Source organism: Amblyomma mixtum, chromosome 6 (genome assembly GCF_055824585.1).
Source record: "Amblyomma mixtum isolate Tamu chromosome 6, ASM5582458v1, whole genome shotgun sequence".
In the NCBI taxonomy this organism is placed as follows: domain Eukaryota; kingdom Metazoa; phylum Arthropoda; class Arachnida; order Ixodida; family Ixodidae; genus Amblyomma; species Amblyomma mixtum.
In genome coordinates, this window is record NC_143017.1 from 154,370,151 (window position 1) to 154,391,868 (window position 21,718).

Genomic DNA, 21,718 nt, shown 5'->3' on the forward strand with positions numbered 1-21,718 from the left:
TGTACAGGCATACAATCTTGTTTTTTACCCTCTGTCCGATGCCTCTCCTCTATCTTAGAAAAAGAGCGGCACCAGTAGTTTAAACATATGCAACTTTTCACGAGGAGTACCGTCCTCTTTTTCGATTTCTTATAAAATTCGATATTTTTGTACCTTTTTCTTTATTAGCAAAAAGCATAACAAAGTTCGAAGTTTTGTTGTACAGAAACCGAGCCTGATACTTTGAACGCAATACATACATAATGAATGACAGATGAACGAAGCGCCTCATTTCAACAGTTTTTTTTTTTTAAATCGGGGTATGGCACTTTCTATATAGGAACACAGAATAATAGCACAGTGTGTTTACATGACAAATTAAAAAAAAAAAAAATTTTGCTATCATTCCGTGTTTAGGTATTGTCACGTTGTAGTGACGGCAGTCCAGCAGTCAGGGAGACACCAACCAGTCTTGGAAACGAAGCTCTTTATTTGGGCTGACTTGCGCCCACAAAAGAACTGAATCACTCGGCGGCGGGGTAAGCAACAAGCGTGCTCGTCGGTCGTCGAACTACGAATGTCCTCTGCTAGCGGCATCGTTCAATTTAAAGCCGGCAAGGAAACTTCGAGATAACAGGTCGAGATCATCTAGAGTAATCTGGAAACACGTAGATGCAGCTGTTCATGGCTGTGAACAATCGAGATTAGACCGGTCGCTTCTCGCGTCACGAACAAAAATGATAACACCCTTTTTCTGCGGCTTTGCGCGAACTAACGGACGCTACAATGATACGCGGCAGTATAAAAAGCGCCTCGCCCCGAGTAATAAAACCGTTTGAAAGTATGCGCTTCGTTTCTATGCCGTTACTTGTGCACCTCTTGCGTTCTACAATGAACGACCAACTAGACCCCGTTATTGCACTTTTCACCTTTGTTAGTTGCTACGGGTTCATCGCCTTGTCCTGTGGTGAACCCGAAATACACGCTATTTAGGAACGCGCAAAATGTTGCTGCTGTACTGTAACAACTATTGATGTTTAGAAATTACTACACAAATTGTCCGACTGCTGCGGGGGTGTACACGTGGCTGGAGCTTTCTCTTATTTTTGATCAACGTAATGGCTCCCGCTTTATTGTGCAACACTGTTCGAACAAGAGCTTTTACTTTTCACTTCGTATTCATTTCCCTGTTTTGCTTGCAGCACTAACTCTTCTTTTGTAATTTTCAGATCACGCAGGAAAGTCGCACGGATGCAAGGGAGCCGTTGCACTCTGCACCGTACCTTCGCATCGACGTGAGGGTCGATTGCATCCAAGCGAAATGGCCAAAGGTAAAGCGCCTAAAAACCCCATTCTGTAAACTAATATCAGCGAATAGTTCGATAATTTGAGAACGTGCAGGAGATGCCTGAAAATTCAAGCGTACGTTACCTTCAGAAAAAAAAAAAGTGACTTCACGAGCTTCCCTACAGAGAGAGCGAATTTCCATTTTGGAGCTGTTTCTTTAATGCTCGTGTTTGTATTAGGGCGAAGTCAAACAGCATAGCTGCCTCTGTGGGAAACAATACGTTTGGGCCACAAGAACGTACCGGTGGACTTCCAGTGTCATGGTTAGTGGAACAATTAAGAGCCCTTTTTAAGTTTATTTCGCAGCGCCATCTATTTAGCAAACAAGTTTAGAAAAACAGGCACTAAAAACAGATTTATCTTGTTCTTGCTTGAAAAAAACAGGCGTAAAAACAACGTGGAGGACTTGAAAACTCGTCTAGGAAGTATTAGGTGCGATGAGAAAACTCTCAGGTGAATCTTGATCGTGTGCTTTTCTCTAGAGTGCTGTGTCCTGAACGGAAACAGGTCATTCCAGGTTTGCGTTGTTCATGCTTTCAGGACCAGGATGGGCACAACAGAAATCGCTTAAACGGTGTTTCTTTCTTTGTGTAACACCCACTGGTGGTTGTCAGGCCATCCCTGCCCGCGATCCAATGGCTATAGGCCACAGAAGCAGCCATCATGAGTAAGACACCGAGAAGCATCGAGTAGATACCAATTTTCGCAACGACCCTGTAGTTGCTGCGATCATCAAAACAAACATAGTTCATTATTACATTTTTTTAAAACCATTCGCATTTTAGCTGTAGCGGCGTTTCGGAGCTGTCCTAATTTGAGCGACTTGCGGCACTATCGGTATGACACTAGATATAACATGCGTGTAAACGACGGGCGTGTGTTCGATTGTTGAGTTTTACGTTTTGATCGGACGTTGCTAACAGCCGTCGTTTTGCAACGCACCTAGTAAGGTGCAGATTTTTTTTTTGTAACTAACGCAACAATAACGTTAAACTATTATGTTCTGATCAACCATAATTTTACAAGACTGCACGAACCATGCACCCAGCTGTGATTGTAGCGGTGAATTAAATAAGTATATCTGAAGTAGTTAGGGCTTAAATTCTGCTTGGTGTTATATCATAAAATTATCGCGCCTTGGATATTTCAGCTCATAAAGACTTTGAACAGCCTTAGCCAACGCTCTGTCAATGCTACTTTCATAAACTGTAGAATCTGCACGTACAGGTGCGCCCGGATACCTCCCGCTAGGTAAGCCTAGAGACTCCTGCTGTATGTTTGAGACAAATGCAGTGGCCAGGAAAGCTTAACGGCCACGCCGCTTATGAAGCTCGCTGCGCTATTTTTAAAGCAAACTTCTCCTTAAGTCCATGCCCTGGGGATCTCTCGGTCACCGGCTGCTCAAACTTATTGCCGCTTCTAATTAGAATTCACCGGTGCGTCGTTCATTGCACACTGGCTCGAAGCTGCACGTTGGATCAAGGTGGCGGTTCGTCTTCACTCGGTGACCACTCCCCAGAACAAGGCAATCCAAAGGGAGCCCACCCGAAGGCACGCGCAACGACTCCCGGCTGCTAAGTTTCCCCGGCGCCGAAGATGTCGAATGTCTACAGGACAAAACGATTCACTCTCATCTCAGCGCCGACTGAATCTGCGTGGGAGGAGGCACGACGGACGTGAAAGCCTTGATGTTTGCGCTGGGTCGACATATCCAATTTACCCGGCGAGATTATATGCGGGTGGCTTTCTGGCCGCGACTGATGCGAGGCCATGGGGCCGCTTCGATTTCTGTCGACGGGGTGCATGACGACGCAGGTGAAGACAGAGGCCTCCATCAGAGATGCGCACTGAGAAAGAAGAGCTATATTATCATCAAAACTTTGGAAATAGCGGCGAAGCAGGAATAATCGGGAATATTCATTTGTCTCCTCCGCGAAAGTTCAGCGGCATACGTTCCTTACCTGTGGAATGGAAAAGAATTGCTGGCGGTTTAGCATTGCTAAGCACGAAATATTTTGCGAAAGCGCATTTCTTTTGCACGTGGACACCACCGCCACGTACCTGAAAGTGCGATTGAGGTGTCCAATTACCCTGAGAGTCAGTCATGCGCATTTTCAACTTTTTCATTGTCATTGCAAATTTACCAAACACACGCCGGCGGCCTCTGCTCCAGTGCCGCCTTACTTGCACAACGCTGTCCCCGTCAACGCATGCAACCCGCATCTCTCTATCGCTGCCGCCACGTAGCTCAATGCTCGAGTATAGTTCTGGTATTAGTGGATGAAGAAAACGACGTGCAATTAATTCACAGCGCGAGAGTGTGTTGCAATCTAACACGAGGCGCATTCTGTTGCGGCGACAGCCTAGTGCTTTCGCGCAGCGGCCTGCGAAACTGATCTGTCCGCGCCACCGCGGGTTCGAATACCAGTCGTGGATGTTTACTCGGCAAACCTGGAGACACCGCAAGCGTACAAGCATCCCAAGATCTTGTTCGGGGTTGACCCATCGGAATAGTGCTTTTGCACCAAAAGTTAAGAAACGGAAGGAGTTATGATAAGTAGGCAGCAGCGCGAACAAGGTCTCTTGTGTCATTCTGTGTCGAGGAATTCTGCTGCAAGAGCTCTGCAGTGGAAGGGCAAGACGAGGAAACCAGCTGACAAAATAAACGGGTGCCCTGTGCCAGTTGCGGGAGTTGAGACGGAACGTTTTAGACACGAACCGACGATTTCTATGGTGCTTACAACCTTCGCTTAAACGGTAATTACCTGAGGGTACATGCATCACCATATGCGCAGGTGTTAAGAAATGTGCTGCTGACCAGAAATGAAGTAAGATCATTGCAACTGGCGGCCCGTATCGGTTGCAGACGATGGTGAGCCATGCCTCTTTTCGCGCCGTACACAAACGCGATGTGTCGTACTTAACCCGCAGCAACATTTAATAGTTGCAGTTGTCGTTGTATTTCAGACCCAGCAGGTGTTTTCAGAGTGACGGTTCCTTACGAGCAGCTGCTCACTGATGAACAAGGGATTCTAACGCTTTAGTCTTAAGAAATTGGCTTATAGCCAACACAGCTCTCGTCGCGGCGATTGCTGGTGTTGATTCACTGCCTCATAAAGACGAAAGTAATAAAAAATAAGCGCACTGGCGAGGCTCTAATTAAGGACTAATAACAAGACAGCACACAGGACATCAGAGAGAGAACACAACTATGTTGTGTCGTGCCGTTGCGGTTATTCGGTTTTACCTTCGTACCGACAGGCCTACACCTCGGAGGAACGCGATCAGTCGCTACTATTAGACGAGGTTCTGATTTTCCTGTCCTCAGATCTCGCAGTGATGTGTGTACAGTCCCAAACAAAGTTTTATGGGACGTGACAGCACGGAAAAAAGAAAGCCGCGTTCAGCTGAGATTCCTTCAAACGGAGGAAGCATGTATGTCTCCTCATTCGCTTTGCCTGACTGCTAAAAACCTTTTTTCTAACACCCGCTTCGCTTAAAATTTTTTTGTGGGACACTACTGTGGTCTTTGTGTGCGTGTGTATGTTTGTGTGTGAGGAAGAGAGAGAGAGAGAAAGGGAGGTCCACAAGGCCTTTCCTGCTATCCAGCTGGCTGGTTGTGTTATTTCGTCCTACAATTCAATGTTTATTCCTTCGGAAATACGCCCGATTTCCTCAGCACTGCCCTTGTTATAAGAAGTTCGGGAAGCGAAACTCTTGGCCGCAGGCTTGGGTTCTGTATCAACCATGTCTTATTGTGGTCACGAGATGGAGAAGAAAAAAAAAGCGGTTTTCCATAGCTGTATGGACAATTAATTTACCGAGGTGCTCGGTTATTTCTGCTTCGAAGCGTTACGTAAGTGTTTCGAATTACACAGATAAGACATCACTTATGTGCCTTGCCCTACAAGGACTCGAGCAGACCAGTGGCCATCCATTCGATTCCCGAAACTGCCGTATATGTATGTGTGATAACAGGTCGGTCACATGGACAAGGCGCAGTTTGCCGCCAGTCAAGCTGTGACTTCCTCTCTGTAGTCGTCTTGGGACTGATTTTCCTAACCAACTCTTTCCGTCCGTCGTACATAAGATCGAGCGTAGCTCGATATGTATGAGACACCTGTTAAGTAATTCAATAGGTGCGACGACCTGTCCTCAACGCATGTACATCGGCGTAAAAACAAAAATCCCGACTACTGATCGACGCAGTCGGCGTGAGAAATGCAAATCGGGTACACCAAACGCGGAGCGAAACTGACGCGGTATGGGAAAGTTAGCTCGCCGCGACAACTCGGCCCCGGAGTGTGCGTGCGGTATAACATCTGCCACCCGCTCTGATCCCTGGGGTCGTCGACCTGCGCGGCCAGCACCGCCACGGGCCGGTAGGGTCGTGTCGATGAGTTACGGGCGTCCTTGGACATGGCGGCCCCAGCCAATGGCCAGCGCGAGCGGCTGTGCCACATTGAGGCATCATAACCACGACAGAGAAGAAACAGCTGCGCAACGCGGCATCTCTTTCGGACGGCTTCGATACAAGGCGGCTACGTGTAAGCATATGGCGGCAGCGGCCTCGGCACGCGTCCCGGGCGCTGGAAGATTGACTCGTTTGAGGGTAGGCGGAGCAAAATTCGAATCAGGCAGTGCGTTATAGCAGCCCTCGTTCTTTGCTTTGGCGCCGCGTAGGCCTTATTCTAGGAATTCCAAACCAGTCAATGGTCACCGCACGAGGTCGATTGGCTATTCCTATCTTGCACGATACCAATAAAGATGAACAGAGCGCGAAAGGATGGCTATGGTGTGGAAGTTAGCGAGCTGATTGCAATTGAGGTAGAACGCACTTTGCTCGAACAAAGACAACAAGGGCAGGGCTGCGAATTTTAGAAAGAAAGTCTAGCTAGCTCAGGCTATGTGCAGAATCCTGAAAATTGGTTTTGAGGCAAGAAAGACGTAGAAACTCTGTCTCACGACTCTGTGGACACCTCATCCGCATCTTTTATTTCTTCAACACCATTTTTGTTTTTGCATGTAGCCTCCACTGAAAAGAGATACGGCCGGTATTGAACCCTCGTCCTCAGGGCTTAGCACCCGAATTTAAATAAATAAATAATCACGAGGTTATGAGGATAGCAAAGGTGCGGTACTATCTCACTTGTGTTGGACACCTGAACCGCGCCCTGGATTTTTTGATGAAATGAAAGGAGCAGCAGCTGTCTCACTTTTCGGTGAACACCTCAACCGCGCCGTAAGGGAAGACAGGAAGGTGGGAGAGAAAGAAGAAAGAGGAAAAGAGGTGCCGAAGTGGAGGGCCCCGGAGTAATTTCAACCAACCGGCTATCTTTAACGTGCACTAACATCGCACAGCTCATGGGCGCCTTTTCCGTTTCGCCTCCGTCGAAACGCGGCCGGAGCGGGCGGCTCCGAACTTGAGTACCACGCGCGCCGTGAGGGAAATGATGAAAGGGACAGGAAAACGAAAGAGAACGAAGAGCAAGTGAGGGCCATTCTCAGTTTAGCTCTTGTCTAGGTGAGTGAGTGAAGAAAAGAGAGACGCAAAAATTTGAATGAAATAAGGAACGGAAGGAAGAGGATGCTACAGCTGTACTACAAGTAAACATGCGCCTCTCGCTGCTTGCTATAAGCGCTAGCCATAAACATAGCTGCAGCGATCTGTTCGCTAATTCTATCACTTTATCAATGCTGCTGTCGTTTTATGATGCAGAATACCACACTCTAAACAGAAATGAGTAAAAAGGGAGTAAAGCTGTCCTCTAGCGCACACCCATAAAAAATAGAGTGCAGAGGACAGCTTACTTCCTTTTCCTCCCAAATAGGTGCATTCGTGTTTACGAGAGTGCATAATCAAAGTCATACGACGTGCGTACACCACGCTCTTATAAAATAGCGTCCCAAATCTGGCGCGTCTCTGTGTGGCAATTTAGGAAACCATATCTTAAAGGCATTTTCTGCGGTCTTCGCCCCCTGACCCCTCCAGCGCTGTCTGCATCGTTGCTTGCTCTTCAATGTAACAAATTATGGTTAATTGCGTTCAGTTAATAGCTTTTCTGTACGAGCGTGTAATCGTGGGCAAAAGAAAGAGAGAAAACTCCGTCCAGCCGATGAAAATGATGCTTAAAAGTTGATCCATTGTGTGCGTGCTTTTGGCGGGTACGGAAATGTGCTAGAGTACAGGCAGAGAAAAGCGTATATAGAAGCTTCAAAATCTCTACACTGACGTTGGTAATTCTTTCCTTCAGATCACGGGAGACATTGCGGAGGGTCTTGGGCATAGTATGCGCGAATTCTGTGTGCGTGAAGTCGGTGGAAACTAAGCCAAATTCTTGCAAGATGTGTCCTGTAATCTTCGTGCTCCTGAAAGCCCTGCGACGTGGTCGAAAAATTGCAGGGGACACCTAAGCTCCGCCTTAAGGTTATGACGCGTAGCTAATGGGTTGATGCCTATATATGCAGAATTGGGCATTCTCTACTTAAGGTTCACAGATTCCCGGGAGCCCTTATACCGCTAAAAGAATACTTCAAAGCGTTCCTTCTTTTCAGTGAATTCATCAAAGGCCAGGAGTTTGACGCTACGGAAACGAGTTCCACAAATAAATTCTGTTACAAAGAAGTTCCGCAGTGCAGTGAAGTAGTGCACATTTCAATATAGGTCCCTTTCCGCCGCGAATGGTGGAAAATTATGCTACCCGCAAACACACTCGGTATCTGATGCTGCCAGCCTGTGGCCTCTCCAACAAAATTAGCCCTAGTACGAAGCATCCCGAGAAAATTGCGAGCTCTCTGCAAAGACAGCCATCTTCTCGCATGTCCCTTTCCGCTAAGATAGCCGCGAACGTGGGCCCGATTTCCGAGAGCTGCGAATAAGCCGGATATGCCTTTGGCGTTAATAGAACCAAGACGTACCCAAACTTTGCCAAGCAACAGGTTAGGCGGTTGACAAGCTTCGCTTCCTCTCGTTAGACGCGCTGAGGTTGTCGGATTTACTGCAGTAGGCAAACAAACTGGTGAGGCACAGACTGTCGGTACATTGGCCGGGGGAAACTGGGAGCAGAGAAGTGGCTATTTTTGGGCTACTGGTCAGAACTTTTTTAGTGTGCAGCTAAGACTGCGCGGAAAATGCATCAACGTAAGCGTTTCCCGCATTTAAAAGTATATTAGAAGGAGCTCCGGTTTTTCAGTACTTCTAAAATATTTAGAGGTCACCTTCATTGCACTACAGCAAGCCAGAGTCATACGCCATAGTTATCAGACATTTTTTGCTATGCGCTGTTTAGCATTATTTTCAGTTCTATCGTCGTGGAAAGAGGATGGAGTCGTTCAGTTACAGTGGAACTAGCTTTCGGTGATACTGCCGACAGCTGCACTACCGTAGCAACGCTTAGATGCTCTTGCGTACTAGCGTGAGTCGTCGCATTTATGCTATTTGAGGCCCAGTAAGGCCGCAAAAATTAATACAACTTTGGCGCCATAGGTGCCCACAATCAATCGATCGATCGATCGATCGATCAATCAACCAATCAATCAATCAATCAATCAATCAATCAATCAATCAATCAATACTAAAGTGAGCATTCCAGCGGATGATCGCCCAACACACCATTGGAAACAAGGAACGAACGGGGCCAGACTTGCCCGTTGCGCCAAGAGCCTTACTAACCTCGTGAATGGATGCTGGATTGTTGATAGGGAGGTCACCTGTCCTCATGGCGTTGAAAGGATACAATTCACTGAATCTTTCTTCATCTACATTCTTCTTGCGCCATATAAATATCGAACGAAACTGGTCGCTGTAAACCTAATTCATGTGGCATTCGGCTGTCACTGAGGGTTTCTCGATTTGGGCCTGTTATCTGGTATTCAGTCATGGTGGGTATATACGAATGATAAGTTCTGTTTCTGACCCGACGATCCTCCTCCGCCCCGTTCTGTCTTCAATTTCGTCGTTCTGCTCAACTTTCCCGTTATGAATATGCCTCTCAATGTGAGAAATATAATTTCCCGTAGAGAACATTACTTCCAGAAATAGCTTCTCCTTTAGCGGCGATGGCATCTCTTCACCACAGCAATCGTGCTACGGCTCAGCTGTACACGGCTTTGTCGATATTTCGTATAGTTTCTGAGACGGCATCTTCGTTGTTATTTGCGTCACAATGCTCGGGCACTTGGCACGCCCAGAAATCTGCCCGTCGCGTATGTATGACTGCTACGGTTCGTTCGACACAGGCCCGAAAGCAAGCGGATTTTCGCGCTTACACACGCGACGGCTATCACGTGGCTTGCGTGAAGCTTAATTCCCCAGCCAAGAAACCAGGCGACGCTGACCTTCTGTCGCCATCAACACAAACAGGTGTTAAGCTCCAAATGGTCACGCCTGAACCCGTGGGGTATTTTTCGATGTGATCTTCTGTGGCTTCTTTAGCGGAAATAAGGCCGGAAATTTAACCCGCGACCGATTCGCAGCAGCACAACACCATAGCCGCTGAACTTCCGCGGCGAGTCCTGTAGCTTGTATCGGCTTTCCGCAGAGAACAGGTAGAGAACTAGACAACGAACGCAAGCCGCCAGGCTGGCCTGTCGGGTGCGGTTTGTTTTCATTGCAGTCTAACTGTGCAGCCTTGTGTGCCCTGCAAAATAACGGGTCCCATTGCACTCCACAGCAGAGTATGCAGCTGACTCAGTTCATGTTGCGCTGTAGCCGTGATCGAGCTACACAAGGCATGGAAGGCTTGTTGGATCAGATTACCGCGTCAGCTTGAGAAGGTGGTGTTGCGTTTCGACGGTAGTGGAATGCGGAAACATAATGCGAGTGAGATGCGCTGCGTGAATGGTAAATACAAAGAAAAAAACGATCCACCTATTCATAGGGTGAACCCCCTACGGTAGGCCTGCGCCCATTGCCGGCGCTGATGTATGTAGTCAAACCCTAAACACTGCATAGTGCTTGGAGAAACGATGTTGGTCATTCTGCATGAATGAATGAATGACAGAGGACCACACTAAGTGCGCGAAGAGAGATGATTTCGGAGTATGAACAGAGAGTGTTAGCATAGTGAAAACGGACTGTTCTACACAAGTGCACCGTACCAGCCGCGAACCTGCTGCGCACGCACAATGAGAGAGGCGGGCGCACATCTGCCACTGCGCAGGCGCAACAGACACCCTGCTGGCTTGGTATAGTTATACGCTATTCTGTCTCCGTGGATTGCGGAAAACAATATAACGAAAGCAAAGGCAGCAAGCAGGAAAAACAATGATGATGATTTGACATTAATGGAGCAAAGACAACTTAGTTCAGGTACGCACCGTATACACAGCACCGTGTGCACCGTATGAAATCAAGCACTGCTATTTTGCAGTGCGCGTGAGAAATTGCACGAGCGCCTGTACCACTACTTAAAGGGACTGTCCACCACCTGAGACGAGTACAAAAATACTGGCATATTCTTGTAAATCTTTCGCTATGATGACAATCGCGCTGGTAGAACTCGACGTTTTGGCAGGAATTAATTTTGTTATAGTTGAGAAAATGCCAGGCCGTAGGCAACGATTGCACCGCGCTGTGTTAAAGCTTCGCGGCTCTCGAAGTAATCCGGCTACGGCGCCGGAAGTTGATATACTAGACTCATGATGTAAAAAATAGCGCACAGGGAACACAAGGGACGGAAAGTAAACGACGCAGACTTTCCGTCCCTTGTGTTCCCTGTGCGCTATTTTTTACATCATGAACGTTATCCAACTTGTCCAACTTTCCGCTTTGCCGATATACTAGACTTTCTGCTGGAAGACACTTAAGATGCCTTAATTTTTTTTATCTTGCAACTCGTCACCGTTTTTGCATGGTTTAGTCATGCTTCCTCATAATCTTTCCGACTAGTTTCAGAAAGGCAGACTGCCGCTACGATGTCAGTTGCGCTGCCGTCGGCAGCGGTCCTTCCGGGAAAAACTGGTCCTGGTGTATGTAATAGATACCACCAGTTTTATTTTTTTATATTAATTTCAAAGCCATCTTAGTGCTCTCTACTGTTTTTTTAATATAATCTATGCGTATTTGTTGATGGCATTCTTATTATTGTCACTGGACGTCGCCAGGGCGGAGTTACTGTACTGACTTTATATCGCGTCCCCGATGTGAGGGTTTCCACACGCCGTCTGCCAATGAAAAAAAACGAGAACGCAATGTGGTAAAATTAGCCTTTAAATTTTTTCTAGCTTTATTCTTGAGCGCCACAGCTGGGTATTTGTTTATTTGGGCAAGGACCTTTCTACTGACACAAAAAAATCGTAGTCGATGAAAGTCTGTAGACTGCCCCCCTAACGGGAACATCTGGCCATCGTGCTATTTTATTTGCTTCTGCTGCACCTCGCGTGAGGGTGTAGCTTCATTTTCTATCTTCGCGCATTTATACTTTTTTTACACTTTTTTTTTTGGCCCATTTCATGCTAACTGCCGCCCTGTAAGCGTTTCACATAATAAGCGATGCGGGTTAAATCTGGAAGCAAGGTGAGAGCATTTAAAAGTTAACGAAATGAACCATATTTGCCAGAAGTAATTAATTAGCCAGCGGGGCTGGCTTCTCAGCCGTATCGTGGATCCCTTACTGCACCCCTAGAAACCAAAGGTAGGTCTCGAAAGGTGAGGGCTAGAGTTGTCCTTACCTTACACAGATTTGGTTCCATACAATCTGCACGACACGCCCATACCGCATGTCAGCTTACAGGAAATAAGAATGTCGTACGCATCCAAAACTTTATGGCCGCCAACAAAAGAAATTCTTATGGAAGCACTCAGATGGCCACCACCTTGAGAAACAAGCACCGAGGTAATCGAATAAAGCAGAACCTTGAATAACGTTTGGATACGGCGAATGCTGGCTCTCACGTTCATTGAGAGCAGGCATTCGCTTTGTGTACACAAATCACTCGTTAACTACTTCACACTCATTCATTAGCTAGCTCGCTCTCTCACTCAGTTAGTCAGCCCAGTGCCTCCTTTATTAGGCGCTGGTCAGTCATTCATTTGTTCATTAATTTTTCCAGAGACTCTTTTTTTCCCTTACGCTTACTCGTCGAAAGTAAGAATTAAACAATGGTTACCACTTTCTCCATAAACGGTCTATTAATTCTTCCAGACAATGGTTTCTTCGCTTACGCTTACTCGTCACAAGTAATTAAGAATTAAACAATGGTTAACATTAACATTTTCTCAATAAACTGTCTATTTTAGCTTGTTGCGTGCAATGAAATTTTGCTCCATTTAACGCAAAGATTTTTCTATATCTGCTGCGCGCAACGCAATGAAATTGCGTTGCGCGCAACAGACACAGAAAACCCTTTGCGTTAAACTGAGCTGGGTCCGTGCTTCCCTTCTTGATGTTTATTAAGCTCTCGTGGACCGAGGTGCACGAACTGGTTCGAAATTGCTGGGCACACAGCATATCGAAGAAGTCAAGCTGTTTCCTCAAGAGCGCGATCTTCTCAGAAGGCTAAGCCCCAAGCATGTCACACTGCTGACACTTCAGTATTGTCATATGAAGTGATTAGGAACAGCAAAAGAAAAAGGAAATTACGCCATCTGCCAGTGTCGAAGAAAGCAATGAAGTAAAGCTTGATGCGTACCCTGGAACAGCCTTGGAACGTAGTCAGCAGTTCCGCCACGGTGAAGTGAAGGGCGCTCGCTGCCATAGCGTCGACGAGGTGTGTGGTCCGCAACAGATATCGTGTGGTAACACACATTGGTGACATATATGAACTCGCAATCAGCATCAACGCAAACAGCACTTTACAGAGCGAAAGCTTTTGCACACTCCTTGTTGCTGCAAGAGCTTCCGCAGAGAACTGCACTCAAGCGTTCGTAGTGAACACATACTACAGCAAAACCACGAATGAAGAACTGCGCGTTAGTGGTTTTCCGTGTACGTTCCACAAAACGACTCAGTTTGGGTCATTGTAAATAGTCTGTCACTCATTAAGGCACGCATGAATCTTTCGAGTGTACAGTGCAGAACCTTTCGCACATCTATCGTTGCAAAAGCTTCCGACTGTCAGTAACTGCCACAGTTTACAGCTCGCAGTCTTTTCATATTCGGCTCAACAGCAGTGCAAACGAAACGTTCAGTCTCGCGAGCAGTAACAGATCGGCGTGCATGGAAATCAGCAAAAAACTTGTTGTGAAAGACAGTGAACATTCCATTTCTCTTTAAAGCCCGTACGTACAAAATTGTAATGTCAAATTAAAGTAGTAATGTTTAGGGCGTACACAGCTTTCGCAATGGGAGCCACCTTACTGAAATGCTCTAGCACCACAGGCTGTACTGAAGTTCGAAACGTACACTGTATGGCAGGCTTTGTAAAAAGCTTTAAATGGTTTCGTTTTTTACCTGAATTGCTAACAGCGGGGTAGAAAATGTGCTTTAGGACTGTGAGCATACTACGAGACTGAGAAACACACATATCCATATAGTAAGCGGAAGCTTTTACATTTTTGCACCGTTGTAAGAACTTCCGCCATTTACAACTTCTCACACTCGCAGCCAGTGCATGTTTTCTTTGCTGCACAATATGTAAATACAATGATCATATTGCAGAAACACAAGAGACGGTGCGACAGAGCAAGACCTTTCGCTTGCGCTCTTGCGCGGTAAAGCAAAAGCTCTTGCCGCGCTACCTGAAAGGCGCCACAAATCACGTCGTGCGACGCCATTCATGCGGGGTGTCTCCAGAAAGGGAGACAGGTCACATGGCGCCACTCCGGGCCTGGAGAAGCGGTCTGGTCAGAGAGAGTGAGCGCAGGTTCTCCCACTCTCTCTTTTCAGTTTAAAAGTATCTTTTTCGGCACGGCAGTAAATGGACGGTAGCACTTAGCCATCGCACTCACCGGCCGTGGCCCTGAAGGCAGAATTGGTGGAGACGGCCAGCGCCCCCGAGGGTCCTCGAAGCAAGGACGCCGTGGTCTGCGGCAGAGACGGGGCGCCCGGATCGGTGGGAAGCACGGGCTTCTCGTCCTCGTCGGCCGGGATGCGACCGAGCGCCTCGTCTTGGGCCTGGGCACGGCGGAGGGCCACTTGTGCAGCCATCACTTTCTGGCGCTCAACGGTCAGACGGCACTTGGGACTGTCGCACTGGCGGAACTGGCAGAAGCGCTTGTGTCCCCGGATGGCAATTTTGAGCCCGTGGTTTCGACACCGGGCGCACGTCGGTTGTCGGGTCGTGGTCCCTTTGGAGCCCTGTCCGCCTCCCTGGCGACGTCTCACGCCCCCCGAGCCCAGGTCACTCGAAGACACGACGGGCGGTTGCGGCATAGCCACTGGGTCGGCGGTCAGAGCCATGACGCCAGCGTGGTGCCGGGACGGGTGCCGCAGGAGATCGTGGGACGTGTGCTGCTGCTGTAGGTGGTGCGGGTGGTGGCTGTGGTGTCGGCCGTTCATCGCCGCCGCAGTTGACAACGCCAGCGGGGCGGCCGCTGGCTGAAGGTGGTGGAAAGCGTGCAAAGCCGTTTTCGCGGGATCACCGCCGGTGGAAACGATTTCCGCGTTCTCACTGGCGGGTGACGAGCTCCAATTCGGACGGATCAGCGACCGCGTGCCCGTGTTGCCCCAACTTCGCGGGTGTGTCTTATTCGAAGCGCGTGCAGAAAGTCAGGCAGGGACTCAAACACTTCTTGAAGGGGCCGCCTCTCTTTCTAAGGAGATGAGTGCAGCGCCGGTCGGGGCTTGTCTTGGATTCTCTTCTCACCGAGCGTGAGGCGCGTGGTCGTCGCCGAACTCGGGCGGATGCAGGGCGGGAAGGGGCGACGGGCAGTTGCGGGATCGCGGCGCCTTCGCCGACGGCGGCGTCGCTCCAGCGGACTCCTCGCTCGCTCGGCCTGGGGAGCTGCGCGAGCGCTTTTCCAACGCCGCGCGCAGTGAGCGCCCGGTCGTCACGTGGCCGCGCGCCCTCCGCGACGGTGGCGGACTCTGGGGACGGTCTTTCGAGGTAGCAACGCGGCGGGCGCCCAGGAAGACCGTCGCTTCGGAAGCGAGGCAGGCGTCCCGGTGGAAGCTGAGGGACGTGATCGGAATCAGTGCAAGGGCGCCACTTTTCAGACGCGCCTTTCAATTGGGCTGTTTGCTCTAGAGGTGTATATGCGGACGTGATTCGTGGTCACTTGAGCGCGCAGCCAGCTGTGGCATTTGGCAGCGTCGTGTTTGCTATGAGAGTTACGAAAACCGCGAGGGAGATCATGCCAGAAATAGAGGGCAGGATGCAGCCTCACTGTTGAAAGGCCCTTTGCTTAAACGGGCGTCAACCGATGAGATTGAATACTGTATAGAGTGCATACTGCGGCTGTTCATTGTGTAATTAAACTAAGCGGCAAAGTGAAATCGTGGCGTGGGACCACATGTGAGAATGATCAAAGCAAATTTTTCCGCATGTGAGGTTTTGTCTAATAGTTGCAGTGAAAAAAGGGAGATGGGGTTTATCTCAAAGCGTTCTGACGGCAAGCAGCAAAGAACGCGCTTGTTGGTTCGGTCGGGTTAACGAACAGCTTATATTGTTTTGAGTGTTCCCGTCTACACGTCATAATACGTAGAAATTATTCTCCTCTTTAGGTTGCGGATCAGTATAATGGGGATGAAAAAAGAGCAGTATTTTCAGCGAGAGAAAAAAAAAAACTCTATTCGCATAGGCAATGTCATTGGCTTTGTGCGCTTCTTCTAGCAAGCTTACTGGTCACATTTTCTGCTGAAAGCGATAAAGATTGTAATGTAGAAGTCGGGGCCACGAAAGTACCCCTACTGGGTTATGGTATGTTGTTTCTGTGTAGCCGGAGTGCAGGATACGAAATAAAATGCTAAGGGAGTGGAAAAAACGGGTATCTGTTCACTAGCTACGGGGAAAAGTGTGTTGCGTATTGTGTAGTCTCTTTCTCTTGCTTCTTTATATGGAGTCAGCACACGCAGAATGGGTAAGGTGGAAAAATTGTCGGTTGCAAATTAATAAAATCCCCCAGACGCAAATCTGAGATTCGTACCGCAGCTCACCCGCATCGCAGAAGAGCTCACAGGAGAAGCACGTTCAGAACCTTGCTGTGGAGGAGGCGTCACACTTTGAGTGAGGCGTGTATTACTGGACAGATGTTGAATGCGTTCAGAGAGACACGTGCATGTATTTCCAGTCATACCTTCAGTTGCACGACGTGATGTTCGCTAAAGTTGTTCGGAATGCTAGGGTGCGCAGTGGATGCTGCGATATGTGAAGGGAACATGCTCATGTAGCGGCGACACCCAACGCCACGATACAGGCCGCGTCGTCCCTTGATAACCGTTACGAAATTTATCCCCCCTTTTGGATTGGTTTGCCATGTTTGCTGTAATCGCGACGCCAGAGGCTGCCGTTCGCCCTCCTTGCCCTCGGAATGGTCGGAGTGCACGTGACTGATATGCCCAGAACCCACCTCCCCCCAGCAGTGCTTGCGTATAACATTTCGGATAGCGGCACTGCGTATCACGAGGCATTGTTGTAAGTACCTATCTGGGGCTCAGGTGTCTGAGGCGTCGCTTGCTATCTAATTAAATCTGCGCACACTATAGAGGGAATTCCCACCACGCAGGAGATCGGGGACGAATCCGTGACGTCAGGTCAAATAACTAGACCACCCGCATTCACATCAAGTACGAAAATAGCCGACGGAATGATGGACGAACTGCAGATATCAGCGCTGGAGAAAACAACTTTGTCAGTCGTGCAACAAGCAGCCCGCTAGAAGCACCTCCCACCATCCATGTCCCTTCCTCAACCCACCCACCTCACAGCCACCCACGGCCGGCCTCTCCACCCACGACCACCCACCGCACCTACGCTCACTTTCACCCTCATGAAAAATTGTATAGAAGAATTTGTTTCTAAGCTAGTTGGTGCATGATCCAAAAGAACTGCAGCGAACAAATAGACGCCACACAAGGAGGAACATAGGAACACGAGGCTCAAAGTCTTCTACCAGCCTCGCGTACCTGTGTTACTCACAGCGTGGCGTCTATTTTTTGGCTGACGTTCTCTTAGAATAATTATATCGTGTATGTGAAGCCTTGGCCTAGAGTAAAAGGTTTCATTAGAGCCAAAGCATCAAATTAATCATCGAGAGCAAATCTAACTGCTTTCATAGAATTATCGCACCAGATATCTGATCGTTCAATAAGTTTTTCCTGTTTGTAGTTTCTTTATGCCCATTTCCAAGTGCCTGCTCGGGATATACCTTCGCTACCTAAAGCCATTCCTTTGTTCATTTCATATTTGTCTTGCCCGCCAACAAAACGAAGGTGCCCTCCAGTTCCAGCCGCATATACTGTCGAAGCTAGGCGGTTGACAGGAATCCTTAACATTGCCTCAAGTCATATAACATCCTAAAACAAAGCCGACGATCTGGTCCATGATGCGAATTCCGCTTGAGAGGGTCGATTGGGGAGGCGCTGAAGGGAGGAATCAAAACGCTTAGAGTGCTACACAGCTGATTGCGCACTTTTGGAGATTGATCAGTAAGCCTCAAAAGCTAGATGTTCTAATTCCCACCAATGGTTGCGTACGGGTTAGTTGATGGGACATTGCATACGAGTGGCCAAGACAGCAATGAATGATTTCACCGATGAACAATGACGAAGAGCTCATATGTTTTTGTTCCAAAATATTACGTGGTTACAGTTACTGGTTGCACTAAACTATCTGAGTCTTCTAGTTCCCGGGTTCACAACTTCTGTGTGAGGCATTAGGCAAAATCTTCAAGCGGATTCCTGAAGCTGCTTGTACAGGTAAATATAATTCGTGAATACGCAATTCACGTGGGCGCCGCTATAGTGGAAATAACTTATGAGAGGCAGCTGGAACGCATTTCAACTACAAGACGTAGTGCTACAGTCTAGAAGCATTTTCAGAGCGGCACAAGGTTTTCATTTCTTCCTGGGCTGCTGACGAAATCTGCCAGTGAAAGGAAACTTACTGTCAGTTACTTTCTTGCAGACGGTCGCAAGCGCAAATGCGCTTTCACACTTCGTTTTAACAACAACCGTCTCAAGTTGCCGCCGAAATGTGTGCCGCCCTGCCAAAGCCCTGTCTCGTCAAGAGGTGCAGGAAGCACTCAGCGCAAAAGCGTTTTCTCTGAAATTTGGCGCAGAGGCAGCACCCAATATAGTGCACGCATACAGTAAAATAGGAATCCCGCAGTTTCACAGGACAATGCAGAGCCGTGAAGTTTTAGGCCCTCTGGAACAGAGTGCACATGAGTGCGAACGGAGCGCGGAGTGAAATAAAACAAAATTCATGACAGCGCTTAACTCACACTACGCTGCATTCATGAACACGCAGGTAGGATAGGTTATCCTCGTTTTCCAGGTGAGCTTCAAACAATAGGAAGATGGAGAAGAGCAACTACCTAGGGAGCATCTAAACGTTACAGCAGTGTTACCTTTTCCTTTCGTCAGAATTTCATACAATGGTCTTAAGGTCCTTATTTCCTAACGTTTATGAAATGTTTCAAAGAAACGTTGCCGGAAACTCAATTAAACGTTTAAACAACTTATATAAAATGAAAAATTCTCTACAATAGTAAAGTAACCCTGCAAGAGTATGCAAGCCCACCTATTGAGAAGGTCAGTAAAACACGTTTTTGAGTGATTTGGTTGCATTCTTGAGACACAACTCCAGCGCGAGAGCCACTCTCACATTGACGAGAAACACACAGAGGAAAGCTGCAGCGTTCGTCTCTGTGTGTGTTTCTAACTTGAATACGGTTCTCGCGCTGCACTTATTTCTGAGGAATTGCGAAGGCGCACATCTCAGTCGGCGCTGTGCAAGGACCAACAACGAGGGCAGCACTTGAGTTCTACAGTACAGTGCAATTTTTACTCCAACTCGTACATTCACATCCGAACGGATGCCATAGAGTGAATGCTGTATAACCATTATTGGAGCGTGTCCCATGAGTGATACTGCTGGATGGGCGATAAGCGAAGGTTTCTAACAAAATAATGAGGCTATGCATCCCATCTATGGAAGGCACAATAAAAGAAATTTAGTTGCGAAGTATTGCTAGTTGAAGAACATTGTTGTTGTAAGAACAGCTGGAAAAGTTCTGGAACAAAATGTTTGAAGTATACTGCAATGTTTTGTTATAGTTATGACTTAAACACTATATCAATAGTTAGAACGCAGCATTATAACGATGTTTAGTTGAACATTATGACGTTTCATTAAGGTTTATGATAGAGCATATAAATATTTGTTTGTTTTTAACATAATGACACTTAAAACACAGAATCAGCACATTTTTTACTTTGGGCGTTAAAAAGCGTTTAGAATAGAACAATTGCCGCAATTTGCTAATTTTTAGCACAATCTAACATTTGCCCCTTCTGTTCGGCCGCTATGAAACTCGCTATGTCTAAATAACATATGAGAATATTTCTCTTCCGTAGCAGTGAGTGCTCCTGTGTGGCGTCAAATTAAGAAGGCGATATCTCCTATAAGTCGATCACCAAGAGGAAGAAAAGCTTTCTTCCGGGCGCGCAGAGGTCGTTTGCTCGCCGAGTGCGGCGCCTCAAGAGTGACCGAAAATAACTGCCTCGAGGCGTTAAGTCGAGAATAGTCACGTTAGCCAAATGTCGAACCGGAAGGCTTTGACTTTGTAGCTATTCTTAGTTTGGCGTGGCGGAGCTTGTCTGGCGCGCGAAGAGCGTTGTGCGCCTAAATGCGAACGACGCGTGATTTCTTGCTCTTTTTGTGTTTGCCCGCCTCCTGGAACCACGGAGGAGCCTGTTCTCTTACTCTCCGCGTTAATCTTCGTTGCCAGCGTGGACAGCTTTTTTCGAGTCGTCCGTCTCTCTAGTGCTGACACTGTAGCTTTTCTCGCCGACTCCTGCTTGCGAGGAAAGCGGGCTCTGCCCGCTGCTTTCATGGTTCGCCCAAGGCAGCATCAAAGCGTCTGAGTGAGGTGTAGGAACTCGGTAACTGAAAGAGTACCGCCGGTTTCGAGGTTGTGTCGTTGTAGTGTGTTTCAACGTTCCTAACATGCCTGACGCTCGATCGATCGATCAATCGATTGATTGATTGATTATCGATCGTTCAGTCGATCACGGTATGAAGGCAGGTGGGCCAGCAGCAGGAGAACGCACTTGCACCGCCATTTCAACAAGTGCCCGGTCGTTGTCCCTGTAGTCACTTAAGCTTAGGAAAAAAATACCGTAGGCATAATAGCCAGCTTAGGTTTAACTTAAGAACCATTATTTTTTTAAAATGAATGCGGTAACTGCGGAGTTGATAATTTCGTCGAACTGCGCAGAAACTGTGGTATTGCAACGACATGGACACACAAGATTAGTTTCATAGATAGTCGCATAATTTTTTTACAACTACTCTCCAGCGCATTATTCTTTCGATCTTCATTACTGTCGGAGTTTACATCCCTTCTGCGTTCAATGTTGTCGCTTACTAGTCGGAGTCTGAGTAGTCGTGCAAAGGTGCGGTACCAGGTGCAGCCTTCGCTGGCTACCGCATTGTGTCCCCTGTACTGACCGCTTTTTGCTTCTATTGCGAAAGCAATACTAGTTGCACTTTCAGCCCGTCGCGTAGCGAGGCCGGTAGCTACCATATTAGCATATTGGATTGGATTGGATTGTATAACCGATGCATCACCACGAGTCTAACCACAAGCACCACCACCAGCTACACTGCCAGCTGAACCATGGCGTAGCTACGGATATTGCTTTCGCAATTACCGGGCTTAACCAAGCTATGCCACAGCCATTTTTTTATTACAAAATCATCTGCGCTTTGCGGGTGTGAATGAACGAAATAAAAAAAATTACCGACGATTACGTTACTTCTTAATGCGAAATTTGAGCGCAGCAAATAAGCTGTTTCACCTTTTCGATAGTGAGTCAACCCCAGCTGCGGAGTTGGTTTCAGGGACAACGCCGCCGATGCCGACACAAACAATATGATACCCTCGCTTCCGCAGCGCTAAGAACCAGGTCTAGCCGTGGGAAAGTGGTCACGTATTCGTCGACGTGCCGGGGCCTACGTGAAATAACCGGCGCGTCGGCAACTGAAGAGCACCCTATCCGCCACACAAGAACAGGTGGGGGGGGGGGGGGGGGGGGGGACCCTTTCCTCCTCTTTCTGCATGGCGGCGACGGTGTTCTATGCAGTCACGTTATCTTGACTCTCTAGCGGCGTCAGCGGCATCCAGCGGTATCAGTCGGTCGCTGCTAGCGCTGGGGGGATGAAAGGGGGGCGGAGCTGGTTACGAGGCCGACGACAACGCCGACGACGACGCGAAACCCAGGAACGGACGCATAAGAGCTGCGCTCTAAAAAAATCAGGGGGCACTTTAACTGTCTGAAGTGCATAA

The 21,718-nt window shown here is 48.0% G+C and overlaps 1 protein-coding gene and 1 pseudogene across 4 annotated transcripts in view; one reads left to right on the forward strand and one right to left on the reverse strand.

Annotated features, from left to right (window-relative positions):
* Window positions 1–21,718, forward strand: part of LOC149340859 (cholinesterase-like) — a 212,420-nt gene that overhangs the window by 69,743 nt on the left and 120,959 nt on the right. For all 4 annotated transcript variants that reach the window (XM_089549776.1, XM_089549774.1, XM_089549777.1 and 1 more), the window contains one exon: window positions 1,209–1,310. In XM_089549776.1, the coding sequence (XP_089405902.1) occupies window positions 1,209–1,310 (102 nt within the window). Of the gene's footprint in view, window positions 1–1,208; window positions 1,311–21,718 lie in introns of those variants that run through there.
* LOC149340860 (uncharacterized) lies at window positions 13,388–15,232 on the reverse strand (annotated as a pseudogene).